The sequence below is a fragment of the Rhinopithecus roxellana genome, chromosome 13 (assembly GCF_007565055.1).
Source record: "Rhinopithecus roxellana isolate Shanxi Qingling chromosome 13, ASM756505v1, whole genome shotgun sequence".
Classification (NCBI taxonomy): domain Eukaryota; kingdom Metazoa; phylum Chordata; class Mammalia; order Primates; family Cercopithecidae; genus Rhinopithecus; species Rhinopithecus roxellana.
The window spans coordinates 124,150,564-124,177,771 of record NC_044561.1 but is presented as its reverse complement, the minus strand read 5'-3'; the positions used below and the strand labels follow the sequence as shown (position 1 = coordinate 124,177,771).

Here is a 27,208-nt window from a genome sequence, read left to right as displayed (position 1 = left end):
CACGTTTTAGGCCCACGTCACACTCTCTCTCGGTTCTAGAAGTAACGCTAAGGTGGGCAGTGTAGAGAGGTGCATTTCTTTTATGTGGTCCTACTTTATAGACCTTGGCCATCAGGTGACCTGGACTTGAGATGGCTTCTGTAATGCCAGGAAAGTGGGTCAGGTGTCACATCTTGGGTATGTCACAGTGGCCCCTGCCACTGTCCTTGATGAAGCCTGCATGTTCCTTCAGTGTACAGCTGACAGGCAGCATTTCCTGCCATCATCAGGGGAGCGTCTTTTTTTTTTGAGACAGGATTTCCCTTTGTTGCCCAGGCTGGAGTCCAGTGGCACAATCCCGGCTCACTGCAACCTCCGCCTCCTGGGCTCAAGCGTTCCTTTTACCTCAGCCTCCCAAGTAACTGAGACTACAGGCGTGCACCACCATGCCCGGCCAATTTTTAAAATGTTTTTTTAGATACAGGGTCTCATCATGTTGCCTAGGCTGGTCTTGAACTCCTGGGCTCCAGCAGTCCTCCCGTGTCCAGCCAAGGCAGTGTCTTTGAGGCTGGCCCTGGGCCCTGTGTTGCCCAAGGCTCACCTGCTCTGGTTTTTGCCTTTCCCTTAGCAGAGACAGACTTAGCAACACACACACACACACACACACACACTCACAAATAGCATACCTCATTAAAACTTTTTTTTTTTTTGAGACGGAGTCTCACTCTGTTGCCCAGGCTAGAGTGCAGTGGCGCGATATCAGCTCACTGCAACCTCTGCCTCCCAGGTTCAAGCGATTCTCTTGCCTCAGCCTCCTGAGTAGCTGGGATTACAGGCACCCACCATCACACCCAGCTGTTTTTTCACATTTTTAGTAGAGACAAGGTTTCACCATGTTGGTCAGGCTGGTCTCAAACTCCTGACCTCAGGTGATTTGCCTGCCTCGGCCTCCCAAAGTGCTGGGATTACAGGCATGAGCCACTGTGCCCGGCCTCCCATTTTGGTTTTTCAGACAAATCACAAATTTGTTTAGGTATAAGTATATCCCATGTAATCTCTGGGACATACTTATGCGAAAATAATTGTTCCTTGTTTATTGGAAATTTTAATTTTAATTAGGTGTCCTGTATTTTATCTGGTGACATGGCTAGGATCCCACTGCTCAGGGACTTCATCCTTCTATCTTCCTTTTATCTGGGAAGTCTTCTTTTTATCTTTTATCTTCCTTTTATCTGGGAAGTCTCCGCTGCTGCCTTGCGAAAACCCCACGTCCTTAATGAATTAGATCTGGAAACAAAAGCAAGGAGGCCTTGCTGCTGTGGGATTCTCCTCCCAGCCAGTGTTTCCCAGAATCCCTCCTCCAAAGCACCAACGTGCAGAGCAGGCCACCAGCTTGACTGAGGGACTGGGAAATCGAGGAGGGGAGATGGGTTTTTCTACTAAAATAGCATCCAGCGGCTCAGTGCAGTGGCTCACACCTGTAATCTCAGCACTTTGGGAGGCCAAGGCGGGTGGATCACTTGAGATCAGGAGTTTGAAGCCAGCCTGGCCAACATGATGAAATCCCATCTGTACTAAAAATACAAAAATTAGCCAGGCATGGTGGTGGGCAGCTGTAGTCGCAGCTACTCAGGAGGCTGAGGCAGGAGAATAGCTTGAACCCAGGAGGCGGAGGATGCAGTGAGGTGAGATCACACCACTGCACACCAGCCTGGATGATACAGCCAGACTCTGTTTCAATGAATGAATGAATGAATGAATGAATGAATGAATGAAATAAGCAAGCCAGCAAGCGGCTTTCTCTGTATCTTGGCTCCAGCAGAGAGGGCCTTGGAGTGGGAAGGGTGGGAGAGGTAAGGGCCCAGCCTCATGCGTGTGCTAGGGACTTGGGGAGGGAAAGGTCTGCCAAGCTTAGCATGCCTCACCCTTGGTGGGCAGTTGGGCGGATGACCCGCAGCAGATGGTGGGAGGAGGAGCTGTCAAGATCTCATCCAGCTCCAGCACCTGCCCCTCTTCTCACGTGGGTGCAGCGAGTCTCACCCCGTGGACTTCCTTTCCCATTCTTTCCGTTCTAGAAGTAACTCTAAAGTAGGCGAGAGTATAAATACACATATATTTTAGCTGCTGCCATGTCATAGATGGGCACACTGAGGCCGGGGCACAGTGACCACACTGGAGCCACACAGCAAGATGCCTATGTTGGGTCCTGCTCCTGTGACACTGCTGGTTCTCATTTAAAAAAGATATTGGTTTTCGAGACGTTGCTGGGTAGTCACTCTTCTTTTCAAAGGCTTGGGATCTTTCCTCTTTGTTTATTTCTTTTTTTTTTTTTTTTTTCGGAATGGAGTCTCGCTCTGTCACCCAGCCTAGAGTGCAGTGTCAAGATCTCCGTTCACTGTAATCTCTGTCTCCCAGGCTCAAGTGATTCTCCTGCCTCAGCCTCCTGAGTAGCTAGGATTACAGGTGCATACAATCATGCCAGGATAATTTTTGTATTTTTTATTTAGTAGAGAGGGGGTTTCACCATGTTGGACAGACTGGTCTCGAACTCCTGACCTCAGGTGATCCACTCACCTGATTGGCCTCCCAAAATGCTAGGATTATAGGCATGAGCCACCGCGCCAGTCCTATTTCTTTATTTCTTAAATGAAGTTTTAATTGTTTCTTTTTTTTTTTTTTTTTTTTTTTTTTTTTTTTTTGAGACGGAGTCTCACTCTGTCGCCCAGGCTGGAGTGCAGTGGCCAGATCTCAGCTCACTGCAAGCTCTGCCTCCCGGGTTCACGCCATTCTCCTGCCTCAGCCTCCCGAGTAGCTGGGACTACAGGCGCCCGCCACCTCGCCCGGCTAGTTTTTTCTATTTTTTAGTGGAGACGGGGTTTCACAGTGTTAGCCAGGATGGTCTCGATCTCCTGACCTCGTGATCCGCCCGTCTCGGCCTCCCAAAGTGCTGGGATTACAGGCTTGAGCCACCGCGCCCGGCCAATTGTTTCTTAATTTTAAAAAGATTTTATTTATTTATTCATTCATTCATTCATTCATTCATTCATTCATTGTTAAAGAGATAAGGTCTTACTCTGTCACCCAGGCTGAAGTGCAGTGGTATGATCATAGCTCTCCATCACCTTGAACTCCTGGCCTCAAGCAATCCTCCTACCTCAGCCTCTCGTGTAGCTGGGACTACAGGTGTATGCCACCATGCCCAGCTAATTTTTAAATTTTTTGTAGAGATGGGATATTGCTATGTTGCCCAGCGTGGTCTTGAACTCCTGGGCTCAAGTGATCCTCCTGCCTTGGCCTCCCAAAATGCTAGGATTACAGGTGTGAGCCACTTCACCTGGCTTAAATGGAATTTTTATTTCTTTATCGTATACGTACAATTTCACATAAATACATACATGGGACTTTTTGGGGTTGAATCCTTCTTTCTCTCTAGATTGATGGCCTCCTCCATTCGATCTTCTGTGTCCCACCCTGTTTAACCCTTGAGAACAATCTTGTATTGATCTTTCCATATTTTTCTCTCTGGTCACATAATCATGTAAATGTGTTTAGCAGTTGTGAGTTAATAATTGTCTTACAAAAATGAAATGTCAATTTACATACTCTCCTACAGCTTACTTTTTCTTCCTGGTGGATCTTCAACCTCATGGTAACCCCTCCAGGTGCAGACATAGTGACTGTAATCTCCACTGGCAATTAACAGCCAGTGGAAATTAGAGTCACTATATTTTAAAATTAGAGTCACTTAAAAAACAAGAGTTTTTTAAACATTTGTTTAAAAAAAAGTTTCTTGGCCACACTTGTTCATGTACATATTGTCTGTGGTTGCTTTCCCGCTATGATGGCGGAGTTGCTTAGTTAGGACAGAACTTTGACCCTGATGAATTTAACCCCACAGGCAGGTACCGTACTTCACATGACTTAGGCCCACTTCACATTCTCTTTCTTGGTTCTAGAAGTAACTCTAAGGTAGGCAAAGATGTGTATGTTTTAGATGGTCCTACTTTTTTTTTTTTTTTTTTTTGAGATTGAGTCTCGCTCTGTCGCCCAGGCTGGAGTACAGTGGCGCGATCTTGGATCACTGCAACCTCTACCTCTGAGGTTCAAGTGATTCTCCTGCCTCAAGTCTGGCAAGTAGCTGGAATTACAGGCATGCACCACCATGCCCAGCTAGTTTTTATATTTTTAGTAGAGATAGGGTTTCGCCATGTTGGCCAGGCTGGTCTCAAACGCCTGACCTCAAGTGATCTGACCACCTTAGCCTCCCAACGTGCTGGGATTACAGGCGTGAGTCACTGTGCCTGGCCAGGATGGTTCTAATTTATAGATCTTGGCATGGGGCGCCCTGGCCTGCCAAGCCTGACATATTTACTATCTGGCCCTTTATGAACCTATGGAAAGGTTTGCCTGCCCTGATGATATATTATTTGTCTTGGTCGCACCCTGGCCTCTGGAATGGATAGACTTAGGAATTCACCATTAAGGCTTGAACTTCTGTGCCATGTGCCCCTCCCGCTTCCATCCCCCTCACATTCTTTTGGTCATGGCTGAGGCCATCCCTTCAATCCCAATGGTTCCCATTTTGTCAAGGGCCTGCTGTGTCCTTTTTTCTCCCTATGAGGCAGGCGCTTCTCCTACCCTGCTTTACATAGCAGGAAATGGAGGACCAGAGAGGTTGAATGACTTGCCTGGGACACACAGCTGGGAAATAGAAGACCTAGAACTGCCTCATCCAAAGTGCATGTGTTTAATCAGTGCTGTCCTTGGCGTGGACAGCAGCCTGCCATTGACAGAGGAAGGAGTGGGGGTGGCTGTAGACATGGCTTTCTGTCCTCTGACTCTGAGCTCAGGCACTGCCAGCATAGAGCCTCATAGGCCTTGGAGGAACACGTGGGACTCTGACAGCTTCTTCCGCCTTCCTTTCCTCCCTCACAGGCTTTCTATTACGACCTGGACAAGGTGAGTCTGCATATGGTGAGTGAGGTGGGCAGGGCCCTGCTGGATGAGAATGACTGTGCCTCATTGCATCCTCCTGGCTGCCCGATGGGCAGAACACCTGGGTTTCCTCCCCATTTTAGGAATGGGAAGACTGAGGCTCTGTGATGAGCCTTCCTCAGGGATGGTGAGGGCCCGGCCCAGCACTAAACCCCATTCTCTGAGTTAGGACCTGCAGGAGGGTGGCAGGGGCAAGCGGGGCTGGCGGGTGGCCCAGGCGACTTTGCAAACATCTTCCCTTTTTCCGGGAGAAGCAAACGCGCTGTGTGGAAAGGCACATTCGGAAGATGGAGTTTCACATCAGCAAGGTCAGCTGGCTCGTGGGTGTTGCAGGGTGGGGCGGGGCAGTGCCAGCTTGCTGGGCCTCAGCTAGGTTAGCAGGAGCTGGGGAGGTGCCCTCGGAGCAGGCGTCAGGGCCTTGGGGTATGGGGCAGCTGCAGGAGGCTAAGGATAAGCAGGGGCCTTGGGACAGTTGAGGGACAGCAGGGGCTCAGCCCCGAGGTGGGACTCCCTGAGGACCGTATGTGCTCTTTCTTCAGTTGATGCAGAAAGACCTCATGCTCAGTCTTAGATGGCTGGGAATGTTGAACCCTCCCAGCCCATTGTACAGATGGAAAAGCAGAGGTCCAGAGAGGAACATGGGTTCGCCCAAGGTTGCACAGCAGATCCTTAAGCTTTAGAGTCTGCAGTTTCATGATCTTGCTTTACTCCCCGCACTGCCCAGTGGGTGGCAGGCTATCACAAACTCACCTCCTGTTTCGTTGTTGAAAAACCAGGCAGAGGAGGGGAAGGGACAGATTCCCTTGTCCCTTTCACTCATTTTTGCTGTGCACACTGTGTGCCAGTTGCTGCCAGTAGCTGGGTATGCAGCAGGAGAGGCAGGCGAGGTAGGCGACAGAGGCAAGGCAGGCAAGGCAGGCGAGGCAGGAGTGGCGGGCAAGGCGGGGTGGCGGGCGAGGCGGGGAGGCCAGCGAGGCAGGCGAGGCGGGTGAGGCGGGCAAGGCGGGCGAGGTGGGTGAGGCGGGGTGGTGGGTGAGGCGGGGTGGTGGGTGAGGCAGGGGTGGCGGGTGAGGCAGGCGAGGCAGGGGTGGCAGGCGACGCAGGTGAGGCAGGTGAGGCGGGGTGGCGGGTGAGGCGGAGTGGCGGGTGAGGCGGGGTGGCGGGTGAGGCGGGGTGGTGGGTGAGGCAGGGGTGGTGGGTGAGGCGGGGTGGTGGGTGAGGCAGGGGTGGCGGGTGAGGCGGGGTGGCGGGTGAGACGGGTGGCGGGAGAGGCAGGGGTGGCGGGTGAGGCAGGGGTGGCGGGTGAGGCGGGGTGGCGGGTGAGGCGGGGTGGCGGGTGAGGCAGGGGTGGCGGGTGAGGCAGGGGTGGCGGGTGAGGCAGGGGTGGCAGGTGAGGCAGGGGTGGCAGGTGAGGCAGGTGAGGCAGGGGTGGCAGGCAAGGCAGGTGAGGCAGATGTGGTCCCTGCCTATGGGGGTTCACGTCCTACTGGGGCCAGGGGTGAGTGCTCTGAATGGGACTGGACAGGTAGTGACTGCCGCCATGGGCTGGGCTAGCAGGGTACTTAGCTCAGGGAGGGCCTCTCCCAGAGGGGAGAAGTCGACGGGCAGGTGTGGGGCCACCCCTCCGCGTGGGCAGCGCCACCAGCCCGTGTGGCCACCACAGGTGGACGAGCTGTACGAGGACTACTGCATCCAGTGCCGCCTGCGCGACGGTGCCTCCAGCATGCAGCGGGCCTTCGCCAGGTGCCCCCCAAGCCGCGCGGCCCGAGAGAGCCTGCAGGAGCTGGGCCGCAGCCTGCACGAGTGCGCCGAGGTGGGCCGGGCCAAGCTGGGCCGGGCAGCAGGGGCAGTGTAGAGCTGGGTCGGGCAGTGGGGACATCAAGAGCTAGGCCTCTGTCTGACTGCAGGGATGGTTAGAGGCCCCCGTGGCCTAGCCCCAGGCAGCCTGCTGAGCCAACTCCGGGGTTTTGCAGGACATGTGGCTCATCGAGGGGGCCCTGGAGGTTCACCTGGGCGAGTTCCACATCCGGATGAAAGGTAACAGGGCTGAGAGGGGTTGGGCGGAGGCCCTGAGACTTCTGCTGAGGGGTGCGGGAACTGGCTAGAATCCCAGGGCTCTGAACCCAGCCCTGGCTTTTGCATCCATGTGACATGTGACCTCTGGCAAGTCCCACCCCTCTCTGAGCCTGGTGTGAGGGCCCAGCACCCTCCTGCCCATTATCCGTCATGATGGTTTCCCCCCGGCCCATCCTCACCCCACTGAAACTGAAAACCTATACTTGGGGGACCCCCAGCGAGGACGTGTGGTCCCAAGGTAGGGACAGTGGAAGGCGGAGGGGAGACTGGCCATGTCTGTGTTCCAGGCTTGGTGGGCTACGCACGCCTCTGTCCCGGAGACCACTATGAGGTACAGGCCACCCTCCGGGGTCAATCCTCAGGGCTCCCCGCCAGGTCTTTGGGGGACGGGAGCTGCTGGGAACCAGGGTTGCAGGTTGGGCTCTGTCTGGCAGGGAGGGCTCCGGGCGGGCAGCAATGGGACACCCACCTGGGCTGACGCGGCCCCTCTCGGGCTGGTTCACAGGTGCTCATGCGTCTGGGCCGCCAGCGCTGGAAGCTCAAGGGTCGGATCGAGTCAGATGACAGTCAGACCTGGGATGAAGAGGAGAAGGCCTTCGTCCCCACGCTGCATGAGAACCTGGACATCAAGGTGGGAATGGCGCCTGGGGGCAGGGCTGGGGTGCCTGGGTGCTCAGCTCAGACACCACCCTCCAGCCTCCACCCCTAGGTGATGGAGCTGCGGGGCCTGGGCTCGCTGGCTGTGGGTGCAGTGACGTGTGACATCGCCGACTTCTTCACGACACGGCCGCAGGTCATCGTGGTGGACATCACGGAGCTGGGTACCATCAAGTTGCAGCTGGAGGTGCAGTGGAAGTGAGTCCCGCCCAGCCTGGGGACAGTGGAGGCCTGGCCGGCTGCTCCTGGTGGCCTGACCACACTCTGGCCCTGGGTTCCTGCACCAGCCTCCACCGAGGGTGTCCCTGCCCTCACGGGTCGTCATCTGTCCCTCACTCCTGCCCCTCAGCCAGGTCGAGGCCTGGACCTTCTCTGTAGCCCCTTCCTGCCTTTCCAGTTTTGCTTCCATTCTTGCTTCTGAACCCGACTATTAAAGCCTCAGGGAAGTTTGCGGGGGACACTTTCCAGGGCCTCCAGGCTTGGCTCCCTGGAGGAGGCTCACCTCTCTAGGGAGGCCCTCCTTGCTGCTCCCACCCCCTCATTCCTGGACGACCCTGGCTGCCCCCCAGGCCCAGGGCTAAGCGGTCACCTGCATCCCCTTCTCGGCTGCAGACCCATGAAGCCCATGTCTATGAGATCATCTCCCGGAGCCCATGAGGGTGCCCGTGAGCGTGATGGGCTCCAGAGCTCTTTGTTCTAAGGAAGCCTTGCATTTCCAGGGCGTTCCCTTCCTCCTCCTTGGCGCAGAGGCAGCAGGAGGGAGGGCTGAGGAGCCTCCTCTGCTCTGTGCTTGCTCTGGCCAGTCAGGGCTGGTCTCTCTCCTCTCTCCCTAGGGTGGGTGTCTGAGCTGGGGGTCACAGAGCTGCTGCCCTCTTCCCCCATGAACTGGCTGAATTCTGGTGAGCGACCACCTGCACGCTCAGGGTCCTCACCTGTCTGGTAGGGCTGAGAATACCTCTTGTCCGGAGGCCCCTGAAGTGTACAGGGTGGTGGGCAGCTCAGTGCCATCCAAGCCTAGGACCCAGGGCACCTGCAGGTCTGCAGATACCCCAGGCAGAGAAGTGGGCCCTTGCAGAGCCTCTGAGCTGTAGGCCTTCTGGTCAGGCCAGACCCAGGTGCCACGAGGCAGGCCTTTGTGCAGATAATTATGAGCAAGTTTCTTCAAGACAGGATGGTCTATGGGGACCTACCTGCTCCGAGTGCAGGGCTGGACACAGGCCAGGCTGAGCATCATGGGCCAGGCTGAGCATCACTCACCTCGGTGCTCCCACGTGCTCGCCTGGCTTCCCAGCCCCCTGTGCATGTTCCACACGGGGGTTCTTCTGTAAGGGCACCCCTTTTACAGACGAGGGGTCTGAACTGAGTGTCCCCTGCTCATAGGCTGAGCTTCTCAAAGGGGCCTCTAATTGGGGGTGTCCAGTTGTTATTGGTGGAGGATCTTGACAATGAATTGTCCAGGTCCTTGGCATTTTGAACAGACTTGAACAAAATGCACAAAAGGAGCAGAGGAATGAAATGCAGGAATGAAGCAGCAGGGCTTTATTAAAGCAAGAAAGCAGGTTGGGCACGGTGGCTCACGCCTGTAATCCCAGCACTTTGGGAGGCCTAGGTGGGCAGATCACCCAACGTCAGGAGTTCGAGACCAGCCTGGCCAACAAGGCGAAAGCCCGTCTCTACTAAAAACACAAAAATTAGCCAGGTGTGGTGGCACAGGCCTGTAGTTTCAGCTACTTGAGAGGCTGAGGCAGGAGAACTGCTTGAACCTGGGAGGCAGAGGCTGCAGTGAGCCAAGATGGCACCACGGCACTCCAGCCTGGGCGATAGAGCAAGACTGTCTCAGAGAAAAAAAAAAAAAAAGAAAAAAGGCAAGAAAGCACTCTGCAGGGTGGGAGTGGACCCAAGCATGTGGCTCAAGGGCCTGGTTACAAAGTTTCTGGGCTTTAAGTACCCCATTTGAGGTTCCTATGGGCTGCCCCTTGTCTGGATAAAGGATTTGGTCTGTGGTTAGAGGCTGAGGTGGGTGGCACCCTATGCAGATAGAGGGATGGTCCTTGTTTTGCCAGTAGCCCATCCAAGGCACCCTCCCTTTCCATCTGAGCCATGTGGAGGTGGGAGGGCTGTAGGGAGCGTTGCCTTTGATCCTTCAGTGTGGGGAGACGGGCTTTTTCCTTTTAGCTTCAGGAAGATTGCGTTGATTGGCAGTTCTCTGTCCCTTCAGACCTTGGCGTCCTTCCTTGATTTAGCATACATTGGCCTGAGGTTTCTGCCTCCAGATCCTGCTCTCCTGCTCATGGTCACTGTCCCTCACCATCTGGCTCAGGGCCCTCAGGGTGGTCAGAGGCTGAGAATTTTTTTTTTTTTTTTTTTTTTGAGACAGAGTCTTGCTCTGTTGCCCAGGCTGGAGTGCAATGGCGTGATCTCGGCTCACTACAACATCTGCCTCCCAGATTTAGGCAATTCCCCAGCCTCAGCCTCTCAAGTAGCTGGGATCACAGGTGCCCGCCACCATGCCCAGCTAATTTTTTTGTATTTGTAGGAGAGATGGGGTTTCGCCATGTTGGCCAGGCTGGTCTCGAACTCCTGACCTCAGGTGATCCACCCGCCTTGGCCTCCCAAAGTGCTGGATTACAGGCGTAAGCCACCACGCCCGGCCTTGAGAAAGATTTCTAAAGGGGTCGAGGTGTGTAACTTGGAGTTCCTAGGCTGCACCTGTGACCATGGGCAAGGCCCTGGCTTTGGAGACCCAGGCCCCCATTTCCTGTTTTTTTTTTTTTTTGAGATAGAATCTTGCTCTGTTGCCCAGACTGGAGAGCAGTGGCATGATCTCGGCTCACTGCAGCTTCCACCTCCCAGGCTCAAGTGCTTCTCCCACCTCTGCCTCCTGAGTAGCTGGGACGACAAGCGTGCATCGGTCACCACATTAGCCCAGCTAATGTATTCATTTTTTGTAGAGATGGGGGTTTTGCCAGGTTATCTAGGCTGGTCTCGAACTCCTGAGCTCAAGTGATCTGGCTACCTTGGCTTCCTAAAGTGTTGGGATTACAGTGTGAGCCACCGCACCCGGTCCATTCCCTCTTAAATCCGTTAAGTACAGTGATGTCTGAAGAGTATGCATCACTTTTAGTGATCTTCAAGGCTTTGGAGTCAGAGAAATCTCTGTGTGAATTCAGTTCCATCTCACATGGTTGGTTGTGATACTGCCCTAAGCAAGTCACCTATCTCTCAGAGCCTTCCTTTCCTCCCCTGTAAATAATTTTCCAGGCCACAGAGGGCTGTCACTGGGGGTGGAAATAAGGATTTGTGTAAAGTGTTTAGTAGAGGCTGGGCTCAGTGGCTCATGGCCTATAGTCCCAGAACTTTGGGAGGCTGAGGCAGGCAGATTGCTTGAGCCCAGGAGTTCGAGACCAGCCTGGGCAACATGGTGAGACCCTGTCTTTACAAAAAATAAAAATCAATTTAAAAATTAGTCTGGCATGGTGGTACATGCCTGTGGTCATAGCTGCACAGGAGGCTGAGGCACGAGGATCGCTTGAACCCAGGAGTTCAAGGATGCAGTGAGCTGTGATGGCACCACTGCACTCCAACCTGGGCATCAGAGCAAGACCCTGTCTCAAAAAACAGTTTAGAGCAGAGTTCCTTGCACACCATCCCTGCTATTATATTGTAAGATAAAGACCATCTACCTGTGTAACCTGTGTAACCTGGGCCGTCCGGGCCTGAGACGGCCTCTGGGTACTAATCCTGGCCTACTGTTCTCTCCTCCAGCCCGTTTGATACTGAGAGCTTCCTGGTGTCACCCAGCCCCATAGGCAAGTTTTCTATGGGCAGCAGGAAGGGCTCCTTGTACAACTGGACACCCCCGAGCACCCCCAGCTTCCGGGAGAGATACTACCTGGTGAGTGAGCCTTCCCCAGGGCAGGGCTGCTGTGGTCACCCTGGGATGGGGGCAGCACGCGGGGGCTGGGCTGAGCTGTCTGGCCCTCCCAGACATGGCAAGCCTCAGGCTCAGCCTCCGTTTGGGGTGATCCTGGGTGTTTTCTTGTGCGCTTTCTTCCTCTGCTGCTAGCCTCCATCCCAGCCTGGGTTCTGGGCTTGGCTGGTTCTTCAGGACATCTGCAATGGGCTCTCTGGATGGTTCTAACACCCCAGCCATGGCCTTGGCCTTAATATATACGTTTCTAATAATATTACTTGACAGAGTGCCTAGTGAAACATCTCTTTCCCGTGATCTCCATGGCTCAGGGTCCCCTCCTTAATGCCAACTCCTGTAATCAGTTTCTTCCACATTCTTCCGGAGATAGCAATCCATCTACCAGCAAGTGTATACACCTCTTTTTTTTTTTTTTTTTTTTTTTTTTGAGATGAAGTTTCGCTCTTGTTGCCCAGGCTGGAGTGCAGTGGTGCCATCTCAGCTCACTGCAATATCTGCCTCCTGGGTTCAAGCGATTTTCCTGCCTCAGCCTCCTGAGTAGCTGGGATTACAGGCACACACCACCACATCTGGCTAATTTTTGTATATTTTTAGTAGAGATGGGGTTTTACCATCTTAGCATCTTAGCCAGGCTGGTCTCGAACTCCTGACGTCAGGTGATCCACCCACCTCAGCCTCCCAAAGTGCTGGGATTACAGGCATGAGCCACCATGCCCAGCCTTCTCTGGGCCTCAATTTCTGTATCAGAGAAGTGAGAATAACAGCACTGCCCTTATGGGATTGTTGTGAGAGTTAACTGAGTTAATGAACACCAACCATTATCATTGGTTCAGCTGATGAGAGGTAAGCGTTCGTGTCCATGTACTCAGATTCACACTGTGGCACTGTATTCACCACTCGTGTGGCCTGAGGACCTCTCCGAGGTCAGGGCAGTGCCACCCCCATGGGGTGTGGCGAGGGTAATGTGAAGGCCCTAGAGAAGGGCCGGCAACCTCAGAATGCTTAATGACAGCTGCTGCTGTTTCTATGGTGTGTATATCGGGCCATTCATTCATTCATTCACTCACTTCACTCATTTAAAACTAGGCTGGGTGCAGTGGCTCATGCCTGTAATCCCAGTACTTTGAGAGGCTGAGGCAAGTGGATCACCTGAGGTCAGGAGTTTGAGACCAGCCAGGCCAACATGGTGAAACCCCGTCTCTACTAAAAATACAAAAATTAGCCAGGCGTGGTGAGGTGCCACTGTAATCCCAGCTACTCGGTAGACTGAGGCAGGAGAATTGGTTGAGCCAGGGAGATGGAGGTTGCAGTGAGCTGAGATAGTGCCACTGCACTCCAGCCTGGGCAACAGAGCAAGACTATTTCAAAACAAAAAAATGAAATTATATGCTAGGCTCTGCTCCAGGCCAGGCAAAGACTGTGCCCTCAGGGAGCTGAAATTCTACAGGGGAAATAGATGATATCAAAATCCGAGAACTGTAGTCAGCCCAGGGCGTAAGGACTGTGGGAGACAGCAGGAAGGGAAGGGGCCCACTGGGGCCAGGTGGAAGTTGCCACTTTAAAAAGGCTGTCCAGGGCAGGGTTCTCAGGAGAGGTGACACCTAAGTAAGGTCCTGAGGAGGCGAGGGCACAAGCCGTGAAGGCACATGGGGAAGAGTGGCCAGAGCACAGTCAGTGCAAAGGTTCTGAAGCAGGAACATGGGGCCCAGCCCACAGGGCATGAGCAACAGTCAGGAGGCTGCTGGGAGTGAGTTGGAGGCAGGATGGGGGATAAGTGCAGAGAGGGGACAGGGTCTTGTCTGCACCTCTGGGATGCTGGTCGCCTGGGCAGGCCTCAGTCATCCTGAGAACATGGGCATGCAGAGCAGGTATCTGTCAGGGGAAGCCCCTCTGGGGTACTTGCTGTGGTCCCTGGGGTGGCTGGTGAGGCCACTCCTGTGTCCCCTCTCCAGTCTATCCTACAGCAGCCAACACAGCAGGCCTTGCTACTGGGTGGCCCAAGAGCCACCTCCATCCTCAGCTACTTGTCTGACAGCGACCTCCGGGGTCCCAGCCTAAGAAGCCAGAGTCAGGAGTTGCCTGAGATGGACTCCTTCAGCTCTGAGGACCCCCGAGACACGGAGACCAGCACGTCAGCGTCCACCTCAGATGTGGGCTTCCTGCCCTTGGCCATCGGCCCCCACGCCTCCATTGAAGAGGAGGCCCAGGAGGACCCTCTGTCCCCAGGTCTCCTGCCAGAGATGGCCCACCTCTCGGGAGGTCCATTTGCAGAGCAGCCTGGCTGGAGGAACCTAGGAGTGGAGAGCCCCAGCCTGCCACAGGGCTCCCTGTTCCACAATGGCACAGCCCCAAGTAGCCAGAAAGGCCACGAGGAAGGGGCAACCGGGGACAGAGAGGAGGGGCCTGGCGTGGCCCTCGAGGGGCCTCTGCAGGAGGTCCTGGAGTTGCTGAGGCCCACGGACTCCACCCAGCCCCAGCTCCGGGAGCTGGAGTACCAGGTCCTAGGTTTCCGGGACCGGCTGAAGGTATGCCCACCCCGCCCTGGGTGGCGGCCCTGCTTTGCTGACAGCATGATGACTGGGAGTGGGCTCTGGGGCCACACAGCCTGGGCCGGCATCCTGGCCTCATCCCTGCGTGACCTGGGTAGGCCGTGTCTCTGTGGGCCTTGGTTTCCTCATCCAGCAGGTGGGGATAACAACAGCCCTCATGGGGCTCAGGAAGACTGTAAGAGTTCACAGTAACAGCTCAGCACGTCCAGCCAGAACCTGGCCTATCTCGCAACTTCTGACCTGGGTCGGTGGGGCTGTGGCTCGTGGCTACAAACCCAAACTTGGAGTGTTGTCAGGGTCGGAGCTGGCTCCATGGAAGGCCCCACACAGTTCCGTTTGCCTCATCTACGCACTCCGCACCGAACCTTCTCCTCCACAGGGCTCATACCCCAGGGCGTTCTCAGTTCACAGGAGGGCTTAGGTGGCAGGTGGCTTACAGAGGCGCTGACCTGGGCAAATTATTATATTCTCCTCTTGTGTTTACACAAATTTGAATGTACATAAAATGTATACCACTAGTACCTATTAATACATCTATTAACTTAAGGGCATCCTTCCCTGGACACCCTCTTTTATTTTTTATGTATTTATTTTTTGAGATGGAGTCTCGCTCTGTTGCCCAGGTTGGAGTGTAATGGTGCAATCTCGGTTCACTGCAACCTCCTCCTCCCGGGTTCAAGCGATTCTCCTGCCTCAGCCTCCCGAGTAGCATGGATTACAGGTGCACACCACCACGCCTGGCAAATTTTTGTATTTTTAGTAGAGATGGGGTTTCACCATGTTGGCCAGGCTGATCTCAAACTCCTGACCTCAAGTGATCCGCCTGCCTCAGCCTCCCACAGTGCCGGGATTACAGGCATGAGCCACTGCACACGGCCTGGACACCTTCTTGTAAATGGCAACTCCCACCGGGCCCTGGCAAGCCCATCCCTTCCTGCTCTGTGTTCCCACAGTCCTTATGCCCTCAGACTGGCTGTGCACTTCTCTGATTTTGCCGTTTTCTGTTTTCCCCTCTTTTGTGTAAGACACACTTTGGCACTGAAATAGTTAACAGCTCTCTTCAAACACATTTTATCACTACCACACCTCCAACAGGACAAACCAGCACAGGGAAAACAAGTTTCATTTCTCACTTTACATCCATAACTTGAAAAATATGTTCCATTTACCACTGCTATGGTTGTTAAAAAGGACCTGCCTGAAAATTTCCAGAAAAAAATTTAAGAAATAATGTCACCTTTTTTGGTACTTTATGTTTTTCGTTTTTCTTGAGACAGGGTCTCACTCTGTTGCCCAGGCTGGAGTACAGTGGTGCAATCTTGGCTCACCGCAACCTCTGCCTCCTGGGATCACACGATCCTCCGCCCTCAGCCTCGTGAATAGCTGAGGCTACAGGCACACATCACCAAGCCTGGCTAATTTTGTTTATTTTTTTGTAGAGACAGGGTCTCACTTTGTTGCCCAGGCTGGTCTCAAACTCCTGGAGTCACACAAGTCTCCTGCCTCAGCCTCCCAAAGTATTGGCATTACAGGCTTGAGCCACCGCGCCTATACCTTTTTTGTACTTTTTAACAGCCTTCTTTTGTAGACCAATTTGAGTCAGCATGCACATTTGTCACATACTTGTATTTTGAAAAATTACACCCAATTTACATAAAAATGTTAATGCCGCAATAATGTAATCATTTTAAACATCTTTGAGGAACTTTCATTTTTTTGGCAAACGAAGTCAGAACAGTGCAAATTGATTACAGACCGTGGTTTTTAGTTTGACTTTCTGGAGATAAATTACACACACACACATTTATGCAAATCTATGTGTATATGAATACATGTATGATGCTGGGCGCGGTGGCTCACGTCTGTAATCCCAGCACTTTGGAAGGCCAAGGCAGGTGGATTGCTTGAGGCTAGGAGTTCAAGAGCAGCCTGGCCAACATGGCAAAACCCCATTTCTACTAAAAAGACAAAAAAATTAGCCGAGCGTGGTAGGGTGCGCCTGTAGTCCCAGCTACTTGGGAGGCTGAGGCAGGAGAATCACTTGAACATGGGAAGCAGAGGTTATAGTGAGCCAAGATCGCACCAATGCACTCCAGCCTGGGCAACAGAGCAAGACTCTCTCTCAAAAGAAAAAAAAAATCATGTGAGTGCGTACATACACACACACACATACACGATTTATCCTCATTCTTCGTGGATTCTGTATTTTGAAATTCATCTACTTGCTAAAATTTATTTCTAACCCCCAAGTCAATACTCGAGGCGATTCCAAAGTGGTTTTTGGGGCTGGGCAGAGTGACAGAAAATCTGAGCTGCTTGAAGGGCACATTCCCAGCTGAGGTCAAGTGAGGCAACGCTTTACCTTCCTGTTTCAGCGCCCAAACGGTAAACAAGTGTCCTCGTGGTCTATTTAATGCCATGTTTTTCAAGTTTTTGTGCTTCTTGTTGACAGTTTCACTGTTTAAATGCCTCCCAAGCCCAGAGCTTCAGTGCCGGCTAGTGCTCCTCAGTCCAGGAAGCCTGTGAAATGCCTACGGAGAAAATGCGTGTTAGATGAGCTTCCTTCAGCCATGAGTTGTAGCGATACTGGCTGTTGAGTTCAATGTTAATGAATCAAAAATAGCTTTTTTTTTTTTTTTTTTTTTTTTGAGATGGAGCCTCACTCTGTCGCCAGGCTGGAGTGCAGTGGCATGATCTCAGCTTACTGCAACCTCCGCCTCCTGGGTTCAAGTGATTCTCTTGCCTCAGCCTCCCTAGTACCTGGGGTTACAGGCACCTGCCATCATGCCTGGCTAATTTTTGTATTTTTAGTAGAGATAGGGTTTCACTATGTTGGCTAGGCTGGTCTTGAACTCCTGGCATCAGGTGATCCACCTGCCTCGGCCTCCCAGAGTGCTAGGATTACAGTCGTGAGCTACCACATCCGGCCAACAATAGCTATTAAATAAGGTGTCTTTAAACTGAAAGACACATACCAGGTTCTGTATTGCTGTATTGATAAAACTGCTGTGACCAGAGGTTCACAGGAACCTAACCCAGTATCTCCCTTAGGAGCAGTGGTTCAGCTTTTGCTGATTCAGTTTTATAGAACATAACTAATTTTTTTTTTTTTTTTTTTTTTTTTTTGAGATGGAGTCTCACTCTGTTGCTCAGGCTGGAGTGCAGTGGCGCAATCTTGGCTCAATGCAACCTCCGCCTCCCCGGTTCAAGCAATTCTCTTGCCTCAGCCTCCTGAGTAGCTGAGACTACAGGCCTGTGCCACCACGCCTGGCTAATTTTTGTATTTTTAGTAGAGATGGGGTTTCATCATGTTGGCCAGGCTGGTCTCGAACTCCTTACCTCAAGTGATCTGCTTGCCTTGGCATCTAGAACATTACTACCTTGACTATTGATAATCAACAGTCTATATGCATGTGTGTATTGATACGCACGTACATACACATGTATGCATATATTTTTGTATCGGAAAAAGTCATCTCTGCAACTAGCCTTGCTATTCCCTTCGTCCTTGAGATTTTCTCTTTGGGCTCAGTGGTTAGGATCCTGGTTTTGCTTTATGGCTTCTGCTTGGGCTGTGCCATGGCTGCAGTTTGTGTTGGACAAGGCCTGGGTAGAGTGTGCTGGGAACGGGGGCAGGGACCAGCCCTGGAGCTGGGCCAGGGAGCCAGCCACGAGTTGGGGACAAGACAGAAATCTCCAGGGAGGGAGCTGCCACTGGAGGCTCTGGTGACTTGACCAGTGGTGGGGTGGTGGCTCCAACACTCTCCGTTAACCTGTTGGGGAGAGAAACCCAACAGGGTGGAGGAACCTGGAGCCCACAGGCCTCTGAGCCTCGTGAAGAGGCGTTTGTCTGACCTACACTATGTATTTAAAATACTTTGAACTTTGTTGTTGGTATTTCAAAACTGGGCAGTTTCCCATACAAATCCATGTTTTAGGGTTTTCTTAGAACTGGGCAATCTATGAGCGCGGCCCCCTCTTAGGGGAGGCACCTGTACTCCTGCCTCCCCGGTCCCTGCTGGAGCCGCTCACTCACTCTTGCCATTGGCCTTGTCCCCGTGGGGGTTTGAGATACAGGGGAGGGCTTTCAGATCTGTCTCCCTCAAGATTCTGCTCCTACCTTGTCACAGGCCATTCAGGAGGGACTTTGGGGGGTGCCACGCCCAGTGCCATGCCTTGGGCCAGCGGCTGGGCTTGTGCTGGGGGATGGTGTGTGGGATTGGGGCTCAGGACCGGACACTGCTCAGGTCTGCCGTGAGGCCCCTGAACAGTGTCCCAGTCGGGTGGGTGGGGCCTGGTGCTGCCCTCAGGTCTGGCCACTTCGTCCACAGCCCTGCAGAGCACGGCAGGAGCATGACTCGGCCGAGAGCCTGATGGAGTGCATCCTGGAAAGCTTCGCCTTCCTCAATGCCGACTTCGCCCCAGATGAGCTATCCCTGTTTGGGGGCTCCCAGGGTCCCCGGTGAGTGCACCTCCTTCCAGCAGTGGCCCAGTGGCCAGCACTCCCACCGGGTGACCCAAGCTCCACGTTTCCTGCCGGCCTCCCGGTCTGTTGCTCCCACTGTCCTTGGCTCAGCTCTTGTCACTCTATTGTGCACCCCTCCCCACGCCATCCCCACACATCCCCCACTTGGCTCAGAGCTAGTCCTTAGTGACCACGAAGTGGGTGAGATCATCCCAGCCTTGCCCTGAACCTTCTGCTCCAAGGAATAAGCTTTTATTATTATTTTTTAAACCTTAAAAAATAACCACCAAGTATATAGAAGTTCCTTGAGGCCAGGCACAGTGGCTCACACCTGTAATCCCAGCTCTTTGGGAGGCCGAGGCAGGTGGATCACCAGAGGTCAGGAGTTTGAGACCAGCCTGGCCAACATGGTGAAACCCCATCTCTACTGAAAATACAAAAATTAGCCAGGCATGGTGGTGGGTGCCTGTAATCTCAGCTTCTTGGGAGGCTGAGGCAGAAGAATCGCTTGAACCCGGGAGGCGGAGGTTGCAGTGAGCCGAGATCGCACCATTGCGCTCCAGCCTGGGCGAAAGTGAGACTGTCTCAAAAAAAAAAAAAAAAAAAAGCTCTTTGCCCTCTAACCAAGGTGCAGCAGTACCCAGTGCCGTTCCCTCTGTCCCACCGCAGGGCCCACACCTCCCATGACAGCTTCCCTCGAGGCTACACAGCCTCACCTTCCCCACCCCCCGAGGGCTTCTGCATCCACATCTCACCACGTGGAAGAGCGGAGGCTCCATTCCTTCTCCTTGCCTCTCACAGTCCCATGGGCCAGTGTGGGATTTCGTGCCACACTCGCTTCCGCCCTTCCTGAGTGGCCGTGAGTGGGTTGGGCAGCAGGTCCAGCCTCTACCACGGAGCGGACTTGGTGTGAGGCGCTCTTGCCCGCCGTAATTCATACACCTCTCATGGCCTTGAGTGTGGGGCTCCTGCCTCCCTTGACAGATGAGTCAGCTGAGCCTGGGGGAGGCAGACTTGTCCAGCACCACAGAGCTGGGATTAGTTGGAATTGTCTTCTACCTCCACGAGACATCCTGGAAGACGACTGCCCACCCTGCCTTCCCCAGGCCCTGGGCCACACTGTCCAGCTCTGTTTTGAGTTGCTGCCGCCCTTTGCTCCTTTCCCCTTTCTCCTCGGTTGAACACTCTGGGACCTGGAGGGGGCCTCCCTGACCTGGGGCTCTCTGGGAAGGGAGGGCTCCCCCTACCCTCAGAGGGAGCTGAACTGCTAACCGAATCGTCACCCAGTTCTCAATTCAACTCAGAAAGGACCGGCCCCTGCCCCCACCATCATCACTGAAAACGTCATCCAGGGAACTCACAGCTGGTGCCCCGGAGTTGGACGTGCTGCTGACGGTACACCTTCGAGTCTGCAAAGCTCTGCTGCAGGTGGCTGGGCTAGGGGACTTGTCAGGGAGGGCAGACAGGGGTTTGGAGTCCTCTTGGCAAAGGGCTCATCTTGAAGGTAGTGGGAAGCATTGTAAAGGGTGACAGACTCGCATCCTGGAAGCCCGTGAGACTGAGGCTGTTCCCCAGTGGAAGAGGCAGGCCAGGGTCTGGGTGAATACTCCTGTGGCTCTTACGCAGCCCAAGCCCTAAACCAAAGGCTGTGGTGGTGACTCTTTCATCTATAGATGCCAGAACCCTAATGCAAACTGGCTCAGCCAAGAGGAAAATTTATCGGCTCATGGTATTGAAAGCCTCAGAGGTAGGCTTCAGGCCTGGCTGGATGCACGGGTTCAAATGCTATCAGGACTAGGTCTCTCTCAGTTCTGCTTTGCAACGTGGGTTGGCTTCACTTTCAGGCAGGTTGGTTCTCCTTCTGGGGGCAAAGGTGGTCCCTGGCAGCCCAGCCTGCATCCCATTAGCTCAGCCACCTTGGTGAAAGGGAAATCCTCAGATGACAGTCAGGGAGCTGCCCCCAGGACAGAAGAGATGGGCACAAGCAGGTGGGAGCCAGAGTCGTAATGGCTGCCCTCAGCGGGCATGTTCCATGCTAACCTGGAGCATCGTGGGCTGCTTCCCAGAAACTGGCCTCCCCTAATTTATCAAGGCTGGTCCAGGACTGCCTCCTGGAAGAAGTGGCACAGCAAAAGCATGTTCTGGAGACACTTTCTGTCCTTGACTTTGAGAAGGTTGGCAAGGCAACATCCATCCAAGAGAGTAAGTAGCTGCCTACCACCCAGGGGCTGCGTGTGTGAATGGCACGGGGACGGGATCAAAGCTCGGGGAGCCTCTTCTCCCTTCCTGAGAGCCAAAGTTAACCAGGGCTCAGAGTGGAGGCTGTGGCTGGGCTGGGCTCAGAGATACACACTCTTTGCGGGGAGGTAAGGGAGGCAGGTCTTGGAGCTGCAGCTTACTCTTCAGTCAGCTGTGTGACTCTAGGCAAATGATTCACCTCTCTGAGCCTCTGCTTCCCTATCTGTATAGGAGGAGGGAACTGCATAGGATTCGGTGAGGTAACCCTGGGCTACATTCAAGGTGCAGAATGTGCCCTCAAAGAGTAGTTGTGATCCCGCTGTGCCTCTGCCCCGTGGGACCTCCCCTCTCAGAAGGCCAAGTTCCTTGTCCGTAAGGAGAGGCTGGTGACAGCAGCCCCTCCCAGGTTATTGTGGGGACTGCAGGTGGTGGCCCTGGTAAGACGCTCAGAGCCAAAGCTGCTCATGTGTCACGTGGGAATGCAGGGAAGGGACCTCGCATCAAGCCACACCATCCTCCCCACCTGCTCAGGTCCCAGCGGAGGGAAACCTTTGGGGTCCTTGTCACGTGCTCTCCCCGAGCCACCATTCAGTTTCTGAACTGGGGCTTTCAGTCATCCCACAGGCCTCGCAGAGGAAGGGGTGCCTGAAGCTGTGGAGAGGGTGCACAGGGCCTGGTAGAGTCCTGTCCTGCCCTGCCACGAAGCTGCTGAACCAGCTCAAGAAAACCTTCCTGCACAGAGTCAGAGGGAAGTACCCAGGACAGCTGGAAATAGGTGGGTTCCTTCCTGTCCTGTCATCCCCTCCCATAGAAAGGCTGTACTGAGTCTCCAGAGCCTTCAGGGTGGCCACAGCTGGCCTCATTTCAGCCCTGTCTTCGCCTCTGTGAGTGTCTTCATGCCATCAGATGGAGGAGGTTTCTCAGCTTCAGTGCAAGTCACCGCCCTTTCACTGGGCGAGAAGGGGCCTCCATCTGGGGCCTTCTGAGCAGTCTGTGGAGCCCTGAAGCTGGGTGCAAACCCTGATGGGCCAGTGTATTTTTATTTTCTTTTTTCTTTTTTCTTTTTTTTGAGACGAGTCTCACTCTGGCCCAGGCTGGAGTGCAGTGGCACAATCACGGCTCACTGCAACCTCACCTCCAGGGTTCAAGTGATTCTTCTGCCTTAGCCTCCTGAGTAGCTGGGATTACAGGTGCGCACCACCACGCTTGGCTAATTGTCTTTTTTTGTATTTTAAGTAGAGACAGGGTTTCACCATATTGGCCAGGCTGGTCTCGAACTCCTGACTTTGTGATCCGCCTGCCTCGGCCTCCCAAAGTGCTGGGATTACAGGCATGAGCCACTGCGCCTGGCCGCTGGTGCATTTTTCTGGGGACAGATTCCATGCCTCCCACCAGAGCCTGATGGGGTAAAGAATGAATCTTACAGGAAGGGAGGCCTCTAGAAATGTGGGCTGGACTGCGTTCTTCCCAGAATGCAGAGCCATAGGGCCTTCTCTGGAGCAAGTGAAAGGCGACAGTCATGTTCCAAGCACCACCTGGGTTGCTGGTTGACATGCATATTCCTAGGCCCTGCCTTGGGATTTAGATCCAGGTGTGGTATGGGGCCCTGGGCATGGGGATGAACCCAACACAGTCTGACTCAGGATGAGTCGGAGTCACAGTCCTGACTCCAGCTGGGCACACTCCTCCCCCATGGCACAGGGAGTACAGTGAAGGACACCTGCCCTTGTGCCATCAGAAACCCTTTTATTTTTTTGATATGGAATATGGAGTTTCACTCATGTTGCCCAGGCTGGAGTGCAGTGGTGCAATCTTGGCTCACTACAACCTCCACCTCCCGGGTTCAAGCGATTCTCCTGCCTCAGCCTCCAGAGTAGCTGCGATTACAGGCATGCGCCACCACATCCAGCTAATTTTGTATTTTCAGTAGAGACGGGGTTTCACCATGTTGGTCAGGCTGGTCTCGAACTCCTGACCTCAGATGATCCTCCCACCTCGGCCTCCCAAAGTGCTGGGGCAGGTGTGAGCCACTGTGCCCAGCCCAGAAAGCCTTTTAGCTGACCAGGCTACTCCCAGCTGAGAAGCGTGGAGGGTCGAGGTCTCAGTTTCTCCTAATGTGCTCTCCCCTTTGGCCAGTATGCCGCAGGCTCCTGGAGCAGGTGGTCAGCTGTGGTGGGCTGCTCCCCGGAGCTGGGCTCCCCGAAGAACAGACCATCACCTGGTTCCAGTTTCACGGCTACCTGCAGAAGCAGAGTGTCTCTGACCTGGAGAAGCACTTCACCCAGCTCACTAAGGAAGGTAAGGCTGGGGTGGGTGGCTGTCATAGCAGAGGAATATCCATGGAGCCCTGTCACATGCAGTTTCTCAGGTTATAATTCGGAGCCACTACATCTATCTGTCCCCGCCAACTGTTCTTTTGGGAACCTCGATTTAATGAGATTCCACATTCAGCCAATGGGGGCTGATATCAGCTCCAAGGGAAGTCAGCTTTAAAAAGCACGGAACAGAGTTCAGAGCTGGGTAGGAGGGTGATCTTGGCTGGCCAGAGTCCCTGGAGTGTGGGCTGTGGTTTTATTAATTTTTGGAGCATATTTGATTCCGTGTTAAAAGGCCTTCCTGAAGATTCCAGGAGTTCCCTGTGAAACTAGTCCAGACTGGGCCTTGGTGATCATCCCGGTGGGTCTGGGATTTGTTCCTCTGTGGTTACTGGCAGCAGCCAAGCAAACTTGCAGCTGTCCTGCCAAACTCCCATTCAGGGGACCCGGGCCCAACTCTTTTCTGTCTTCTAGTAACACTCATCGAGGAGCTTCACTGCGCAGGGCAGGCCAAGGCAGTCCGGAAGCTGCAGGGGAAGCGGCTGGCCCAGCTCCAGCCCCTGCCCCAGACCTTAAGAGCTTGGGCACTGCTCCAGCTGGACGGCACTCCGAGGGTGTGCAGGGTGGCCAGTGCTCGCCTGGCGGGTGCAGTCAGGAACAAAAGCTTCCGGGAAAAGGTACGTTGTCCAGGGGAGGTGGCAGCCCCTGGCCACAGATATGTGGGCACAGGTAAGCAGGTGTTCTCATGGAAAAGTACAAAGAAGTGAGTGCCAGGGGCTGCAGTGGCTGTGAGCTATTTTGATGGAGGGACCTGGGCTGTCACCTAACACACATGAATGCACCTTGCTGCTGCCAAAGCCAAACATCTGTTAGGCCTCCAAGATGTCACTTGCATGCTGAATGTTTTTCTTAGTGGTTTATTTATTTATTTTTTTGAGACACAGTTCTGCTCTGTTGCCCAGGCTGGAGTACAGTGGCATGATCTTGCAACCTCCGCCTCCTGGGTTCAAGCAATTCTCCTGCCTCAGCCTCCTGAGTAGCTGGGATTACAGGCGCCCATTACCATGCCAGGCTAATTTTTGTATTTCTGGTAGAGATGGGGTTTCACCATGTTGGCCAGGCTGGTCTCAAACTCTTGATCCTGTGATCCGCCCGCCTCGGTCTCCCAAAGTGCTGGGATTACAGGCGTGAGCCACTGTGCCCAGCCTTTCTTAGTGTTTTGATAGTCATCCTTATTTACTTTCAATTAATATTCGTGGCTACCTGGTAATGGGTCATTGTGTTCAGTCCATTTGAAAACCAAGAGAATGGACCTCTCTGCCTTTTCACTCTTGGCCTGTGGCTACTGTATGTTTAAGGTGCAACACTCTGAGGGGTTCAGGAAGGGTGACATCAAGGGCATAGTCTACACCGCTGGTCTCAGCTCCAGACTGGAGAGGAAATCTCCAGTTCCGTTGCCAATAGCCCTTCTTGGAGCCCAGCCGCCTACTTTGTGGTTGTTTTTAACTCTTTATTTGGAGACTTTTGAACTTGCAAAAGTAGACAGAGCAATATAATGAATCCACCTGCACCCATAACCCAAGCCCAACCACCATCAACTCATGGCCAATCCTGCCCCTTCTCCCTCCACTCCCCTGTATCACTTTGAAGCAACCTCAGGCATCCTATTTGACCTTAAAATAGTTAAACTGTATGTGTCAAAAGGTTAAGAATTCTTTTAAAAATCACAACTCTAATACCATTATCTTATCTAAAAAATTAACCATGAATTCCTTTATATCATACATCTTATGTTCAAATTTCCAAGCCTCAAGCATCCTATTTTTTGCTAAACTAGGATCTACCTAAGGACACACATTGTGATTGGCTGATGGTTTTCAATTTCCACTTAAGGCTTTTTCTCCATTTCTTTTTCTGCTTGCAATTAACTTGACAATCCCAGGTTGTTCTAGACTATCTAGACTTTGCTGCTTGCAGGAAGTTTAACGGTAGTTTATGTATTTCTCTGTCGTCTGTAGTTCCTGAAAACTAGTAGTTGGCTGACTTCCAGGATCCATTGAAGTCAGGTGTATTTTGTTTTTTTGGGTTTGGGGGTATGTGGGTATCTTTTCAGACTGTAAACAAGGCCTCCATGGCCGGATGCGGTGGCTCACGCCTGTAATCCCAGAACTTTGGGAGGCCGAGGCAGGTGGATCACTTGAGTTCAGGAGTTCGACACCAGCCTGGCCAACATAGTGAAACCCCATCTTTACTAAAAATATAAAACAATTAGCCAAGAGTGGCAGTGCGTGCCTGTAGTCTCAGCTACTCGGGAGGCTGAGGCATGAGAATTGTCTGAACCTGGGAAGCAGAGGCTGCAGTGAGCCGAGATTGTGCTACTGCACCCCAGCTTGGACAATGAAGTGAGACTCTGTCTCAAAAAAAAAAAAAAAAAAGAAGAGGGCCTTCGTCTTCGTGTGACAGACTTTAGAGAGTAGGAAACACTGAGGTGGGGGCCAACCCGGTGATAGATCACTTGGCCTCAGATGAGGGTGCTGAGGAGGGAGTGGGCTGCCATGACCTGGCACCCCGGGATTAGAGGCAGTGGGCAGTGTGACATTTCCATACTGATATGGCCTGACAGCCTTCACCAGTGCCCTGTGTAGGAGGCGCGGGAGAACCCGATCCTACTCCCAGTCTCCCTGTCTTCCCAGAACAGCAGACACTTGGGAGAGCCACCTGTAGACGGGCCCCTCTACCGCCCCACCCGTGCAGTTGAAGGTGCAGCCACTCGACTGAGTGAGCACAAACCCACTCCTGGGTTTCCCTTTGCAGCCGCAGATGCTGGACTCCCCTGCGGGCCGGGCACAACCCCGTGTACTTTCTAACAAACCCTACAGCAACGCATGAAACAAGTGCCAGCTTTGTTTTCAGCTGAGTCAAGTTAGGCCCAAAGACATGAACTGATGTGGCCATGGTCGTGAGACTGAAGAGGGCAGGGTCACATCTGAGACTGGACAGGGGGGCTGAGGAGAATAGGCAGGTTTCCCTCTGGCCCAAGGCAGCAGCCCTGCCTGTTTGCAGCTGAAGAGGGCGATGGACATGGTATGATCAGTTCTTTTGTTGTTCTGAGCTGGGCATCCGATTTCTCTAATTCAGGATTTTATAGACAGCAGTTTCAGAATGCACTTCCGGAATATTATTAGACAAAAGGAGTTTTCTTCATTGTATTAGAACTGGGACCAGTTTTTAGGGATAAATTAAACATCACAGTATAGCTCTTGTGACTGTGTACACCTGGCCCAAAGATGGACTGATCATGTCCTGAACATTTAGAGAAAGATTGGCACAGCGTGCCCTACTGTTGGCAGCTGGTGGCTGATGGACCCGGAACCATGGACTCCACTTCTGCTCACTCCTCCATTCACAGCCTCCTTACTCTCCCCAGGCTCTGCTCTTCTACACCAACGCCCTGGCAGAGAACGATGCAAGGCTCCAGCAGGCCGCGTGCCTGGCACTCAAAGAGCTCAAGGTGAGCCTGACATTTCTCCATTAGTGGCTGACAGAGAAGCCTGCTTGTGGTTAGGGTTAAGGTTAGTTAACTTTAAAATGATTCTACTGGGGCCGGGCCATGGTGGCTCATGCACTTTGGGAGGCTGAGGTGGGCAGATCACCTGAGGTCAGGAGTTCGAGACCAGCCTGGCCTACATGGCAAAACCCCCATCTCTACTAATAACACACACACACACACACACACACACACACACACACACACACACACACACACACAATTAGCTAGGTGCGGTGGCACATGCCTGTAGTCCCAGTTACTCGGGACTTGAACCCGGGAAGCGGAGGTCGCAGTGAGCCGAGATCATGCCACTGCGCTCCAGCCTGGGTGACAAAGCAAGACCCCATCTCAAAAAAAAAAAAAAAGGTATAAAATACAGAGATAGAAAAGAAAGTTGTCCATCATCCTAGAATGTAGCAGAAGCGATGGCTGACATTTTGGGATGCTGCTTTT

At 53.2% G+C, this 27,208-nt stretch overlaps 1 protein-coding gene across 3 annotated transcripts in view; it reads left to right on the top strand.

Moving 5' to 3' along the window:
- Positions 1-27,208, top strand: part of RIPOR3 (RIPOR family member 3) — a 106,018-nt gene that overhangs the window by 76,027 nt on the left and 2,783 nt on the right. For 2 of the 3 annotated variants that reach the window (XM_030914147.1, XM_030914149.1), the window contains exons 5-20: positions 4,915-4,938; positions 5,229-5,282; positions 6,638-6,787; positions 6,948-7,011; positions 7,338-7,381; positions 7,556-7,681; positions 7,760-7,905; positions 11,473-11,602; positions 13,591-14,163; positions 18,519-18,649; positions 19,957-20,080; positions 20,719-20,854; positions 21,504-21,665; positions 23,027-23,188; positions 23,680-23,882; positions 26,633-26,716. In XM_030914147.1, coding sequence (XP_030770007.1) covers positions 4,915-4,938; positions 5,229-5,282; positions 6,638-6,787; positions 6,948-7,011; positions 7,338-7,381; positions 7,556-7,681; positions 7,760-7,905; positions 11,473-11,602; positions 13,591-14,163; positions 18,519-18,649; positions 19,957-20,080; positions 20,719-20,854; positions 21,504-21,665; positions 23,027-23,188; positions 23,680-23,882; positions 26,633-26,716 — 2,313 coding nt within the window. The remainder of the gene's footprint in view (positions 1-4,914; positions 4,939-5,228; positions 5,283-6,637; positions 6,788-6,947; positions 7,012-7,337; positions 7,382-7,555; positions 7,682-7,759; positions 7,906-11,472; positions 11,603-13,590; positions 14,164-18,518; positions 18,650-19,956; positions 20,081-20,718; positions 20,855-21,503; positions 21,666-23,026; positions 23,189-23,679; positions 23,883-26,632; positions 26,717-27,208) is intronic. The other variant, XM_030914148.1, reaches the window with a different exon arrangement.